The sequence below is a fragment of the Bidens hawaiensis genome, unplaced genomic scaffold (assembly GCF_021521415.1).
Source record: "Bidens hawaiensis isolate Kalapana, Puna unplaced genomic scaffold, B.hawaiensis_p1.1 tig00012466_1, whole genome shotgun sequence".
NCBI lineage: Eukaryota > Viridiplantae > Streptophyta > Magnoliopsida > Asterales > Asteraceae > Bidens > Bidens hawaiensis.
Genome location: NW_027492016.1, coordinates 625,929 through 631,451, shown reverse-complemented (window position 1 = coordinate 631,451; position 5,523 = coordinate 625,929). Strand labels below are relative to the sequence as shown.

The 5,523-nt window shown below is 36.1% G+C and overlaps 1 protein-coding gene across 1 annotated transcript; it reads right to left on the bottom strand.

The window, feature by feature from the left end:
- Window positions 1-1,203: 1,203 nt before the first annotated feature.
- On the bottom strand, window positions 1,204-4,486 carry LOC143541044 (UPF0481 protein At3g47200-like). Its single transcript, XM_077033960.1, has 3 exons — window positions 4,441-4,486; window positions 2,362-3,114; window positions 1,204-1,968 (listed from the first exon to the last, which is right to left on the bottom strand). Exons 1-3 carry the CDS (start codon window positions 4,461-4,463, stop codon window positions 1,209-1,211), a joined length of 1,536 nt encoding a protein of 511 aa, XP_076890075.1. The 5' UTR covers window positions 4,464-4,486; the 3' UTR covers window positions 1,204-1,208.
- Window positions 4,487-5,523: the final 1,037 nt, after the last annotated feature.

Genomic DNA, 5,523 nt, shown 5'->3' with positions numbered 1-5,523 from the left:
ATGAAACTGGTTGAAACCGAGTTGATCAAATTTTTTCTCTTATAAACTGGTTTCTAAATAAACCGTTTGGACAGATCAGATCCAGTTTTGATTTTCTTGATTTGATTCGAATAAGTTTAAAACAAATTTTGTTGGTTTTAATTTTTAAATTGGTTTTGTGTCCACAAATTGTAGATCTTTAAAATGTAACCATTTTGCTTATTAGACCGGACCATTCTGGGAACTGTTGGGCCTATCGGGCCCATATAGCTGTTATGGGTTATAAGAATATGGTTATAGTATGGACTGGACAATTGGACAGGAGGACAACTACAAGTCTACAACTACAAGTGCGTTACTTCAGTTATCTTTTAAGAAAGCAAATGTGTTTTGAGTTCGTTTATATTCTTTTGTTAATATTCTAAGTGAAGTTAAATGTACGAATATAAACAGGGAAAACGAAGGTGTTCTTGTACGTAGTCATTAGTCAGTAACCTAAGTCTTGGTTTCAAAATTTGACTGTGAAGATTGGTTGATACATGATGAGACTAGTCACTAATAACTTTTAAACGAATATATGAAAGAATGAACGTAAATGAACAACCATAAATAATAGTAACTATGTTCATGAACGTAAATGAACGAACAAGAGTTTATTTTCTCATCAAATTAATGGATATAAACGGGTTCCTAGTCAAGCAATGCAATAAAGTTTGATTCGGTTACATAGCTAGTAACGAGTTACCATTTGTCAATTTTCTATGAATGATATCCTTCTTCTATAATAAAACCTCAAAAAGTTAAAAAAAAAATTGAAGTTTGTATCATTGCCAACATCATATGCAATATCATGCAATGAACCGAATCATTTTATTAAATAAAAGTCACATACAAAATCATAACTTGGGCATAGAGGACACAAGAAAAATAATTAGAAACACTATAAATTTTTCAGATAAAGAATAATGTAATATTGATTACTTAAAACGTTACAAACAAAATTCTAAATTTGTTACACTTTATAATATATAAACACAAATAAAAACAAATTTGGTACACTCTTATAATACAAAGTACAAACACTACCAAATTTGGTAGTTTTCACCTTTTAATAATACAAAAATGGCAAAAGAAATCCATACCAAATATAAAACTCACACAAAACTTCAAAAGAAATACTTGAAAAACTTGAAGGCGTTTATTATTATAAGAATGTACCGTACTTGAAATCAAGCAGGCTTTGTGGGAGGCTTCAAGTGATATATGCATTGTTTAAGAAGCTTAATCGTATCCGCATTGGAGTCATCCGGAAGCGGCCTGATGGTGAAGTAAGTCTGAAGAAAACTTGTAAACAGAATAGCCGAAGCCACCAACAACGCCATTGTCTTCCACGGACTACTAAAGTACACGTTAATCAGCTCCGCCGCCCACGTCTTATACTTACTCTTGCAGTGCTTCTCGATCTCTCGTCGGAGCTGGCTAAACATGTAAAGATTAACCGCGGGTGCTTCAATCTCATCGTACATCTTCACCACTTCTTCGTCACGTCCTAGACTATGAAGCAATATATTATTATTCCTCAACTCCTTCACATCATCCCGCTGAATAACCAACGACTTCATTATTCGAATGTAAGTCGAAATCCTGAAGTCGTTTGGGTTATGTGCGCACATCTCGTACGCAATCATGTTCAAGTAAATGGCTTTGGTATTCGCGGACACTGCGCGACGCACAAGCTCAAGCTCACCGTAGCAACAATGTGACACAAACTTAATGTCTTCGTTTGAAGACTCGTTGTCGTCGATGCGTTTCAAGAAAATCCCTTTAGCTTTGAGTTCCATAACCGAAGCAAACGATCGATTTCGTTTTACATAATTGTAATCGTCGTCTGAGTGTTTTGGCTCTTTATTCCATATTCGGCGCAGGGTCGAACCGGTTGAATTATGGGTGGAACCGAGGCCAGAAGCAGGAATTGAGATGAAGTAAGTCCTATTATTAATATATCAGTTAGGAATTAGCTAGTATATATCTATCGTCACATTATTAAAAGTTTAAAACAATTAGAAGTACCTGACTATGTTCCTTGGTATATATATACTATGAGGCAATTGCCACGTTAAAGAAAAAACAATACAACAAAACAAAAGCACATTTAAGCTAAAAATCATTCAAAGACATTGTTATATCATCAATGCATTTTCATTTATTTTTAGTTGCCAATCTTTTTTGTTTTAATAAAAACAAAATAAAGAGTTATCAATAACACATGATACGTACGTCACAAGTTCGAGGTTGAAATACTGATAATCTAATATCTTTCTGATTATGTAATATAACATAACGTACAATAAACCCAAAATAATATATTGTCTTTAATGATACCTGTAAAGCTCAAGAAGATGAAGTGGCTTCTTGTCTTCAAGAACCTTTTCTCTCCTGTTCATCACCTCACCGTAGTTCAAGTAGTTAAAGAACCGGTTCAGAGCATCTTCCCCTTTATCACTGAATCTTATATCTAATAGAACTTCGAGTACAACAAACGGGATTTGGTTCTCTAACAAGAATATGTCACGGGCCACGTTTGCGAACCCTAGCGCGCCCAAATACTCGTTATTCAGCAAGAACTTATTGTTCGCTCGAGATATGCAATCTATGAAGAATAAAACAAAGCAAGCATCGCGTAACATCATTCGAGCAAACTCCTCATCGGTGTAACCATCCGTAGAACCATCGTAGCATTTTCTAGCATCTTTAACCACTTCAAATACCTTGTTGTATAAGTGACCGATGGTTTTACCGCAGCCAATGCGGAATTCCTTTAGGGTAATGCGTTTGTACTTCTCGGCTTGGGCTAGTTCGGGTTGGTTATGGTGGTAAGGGCCGAGTGAAACGACCGCGGGGTCATAGTATTCTTGGTTTCTGTGACCTTTTTCGCCCTTTTTCAGTAGTGGTGGCACTCGTTCCATGCGTCGTTCGCGGTCATAGCGGTTGGTGACCTCTTTACCTCTTATGAAGCCATCCCACTCCTTGACTAAGCCGATGTTGGTGCTGACCGGATTAGTATCACGAATTTCAATCATTACGTCCTCATTTTCAGACATCTCCATCATCTCAGTTGAGTTTGTGTACGTGTTTCTGTTGCCCAAATGGTACAAAGTAGATTAGAGAGTTAGTATCATATAATTAAGGGGACGTTTGGCACTTTTGTGCTGAATCATAAATAAGCCTAGCTCTCTAAAACTTAGCTATTAAGAGATATTAAGAGGTTCCATAAAACATTAAGAATTTTTTTTTACTGAACAAAATACAAAGCGATTCAGAGATACCCTTTTAATGGAGTCATTAAGAGACTACCAAATAATCAAATTTATAAGTTCCTGATAAGTGACTTATTACTTGAGTGATGTACTGGTGTATATATATGGATAAGCGGGAATATTGCAAAGAAGAGTTAAAAAAACACATAATTTCACTGATCTTTTTATTTCTGCAAATCCATATACATGATCGCTCTTCGAGTAAGGGGTCCTCTAGCATATATACACATGTTAATAGTTAAAATATAGAAAATAACACACTAAGTTACGTACAAAGTTTGAAATAGAATGCAAACGATTGATCATCCTGTTAGCTTATGAACAACAGTTGATTTATTACGATGGCCTTCATCGGATCCAAACTTGACTACTTGAGGATCAGTGGTCCATCTCCTCGTGGATCCAAACTAAAGAGTGGCCTAATGCCCCCTAAATTCCAAAAGATTGCATCAATATGAATAAGGCATTTGCATGTGTATGATGATTTCTAGTAAGACGGAATTCACGCACTTGAGTTTAAGTGAATGGGTTGTCAGTTTGGGTTTGGGTCGAGTCGAGCACGGCGCCTAGTTAAATGAGCTATGTTCAAGTCGATTTAACGGACTCACGTTTTCATATGTTTATATTTACCTGTTTTAACTCAAAAGTTAAAAGATATAACAAATTTGAGCATTAAGTTCTATAACTTAAAACCTAATTTTTTTTATATGCATATGTAATTTTCTTTTTTTGTTAAAAGCTTATAATTTAGATTATTAATATGCTAAAATAATAACAAAATAAAACTTTAAAACTTCTCATGTTCATGTCAACGTATGAAAAGTCATTTCATATTACGGGTTCATGTGTCACAAGATGTTGGCTTCATGTCATGTTTGGAGTCGTGTGGGCTTAGCATAGCCATTTAACATGTTAAAGCAACTTATATGGCATTTAGAATCACAAGACGAATTCCGTGGTCGAACGTTCCGCTAAACTAAACTTAGGCCTTAGGTAACTAATATCACAACATAGTCACTATTACCTTAATGAAAACAACCGAATGACATGACCTTTGATTAGGGCCTTGTCACCTAGACGAGTACAAACATAAGTGTGATTGTGTGTATAAATATCTAAAATAGAGAAAGAGAGAGACGGTCACCTTTGTGGTGCTATTAAAGACATTGCTTAAACTGGTTACTTGAATTGATTGCTTTGCTTGAAATGAAGAAGTGCTTAAGATGGTGAATATAAAGCAGTCAAAAGTGTACATTCTAGTTCAGGGAATAAGTAATTTGCTTGCAACATTGGCTATCCAACATCCCTCTAGTCTTAATCCTTTTGCTTTAAATGATTCTTATTCTTCCCAAAATGTAGTTCAGGGAATAAGTAATTTGCTTGCAACATTGGCTATCCAACATCCCTCTAGTCTTAATCCTTTTGCTTTAAATGATTCTTATTCTTCCCAAAATGCACCATGTCGTTTCACACGTTGTAGTATAAACCTTATTAGCCGGTTATCAAACATATATCAAATAATATTGGAATATTGGTTTTAAATAATCCCAATTATGGCATGTTGGTAAATATCAGTCCCAACTTTATACTTGCCTGCTGACCGTCCCAACTATTGATGTATTTGTTTTCAACGGGCCGCGACTAACGGATATTAACTCCGTTAGTAATTTGCTGACGTGGACCTTCTTCTCCGGCCGGAAACCTGCAACTCGCCTCCATTCTCCCTAATATCGTTACACCATCTCTCTCTATCTTTCCCCTCATTCGAAACCTAACCGACGTGCCGCCGTTGTTGTCTCCGGCGAAGTCCACCCTCGTCAATCGTGCACCATTCGAGGTAAATTGACACATCATTCGACTCGTTTTTATCCTTTTAACAAAAGCCCTATGTTTATTTTGTAAATCGTGTAACATTGATTTCAAATTTTTGAAAATAAAATCAAGTTTGGTATATAGGGATTGGCCATGAAAGATGATGAAATCTACTTCATTTTCTAATTTCTGATGTTTTTGAAGAGGGAGGGAGACGGTGTGACGATATTAGGGAGAATGGAGGCAAGTTGCAGGTTTCCGGCCAGAGAAGAAGGTCCACATTAGCAAATCACTAACGGAGTTAACATCCGTTAGTCGCGGCCCGTTAAAAACAAATACATCAATAGTTGGGACGGTCAGTAGGCAAGTGTAAAGTTGGGACTGATATTTACCAATAGGCCATAGTTGGGATTAT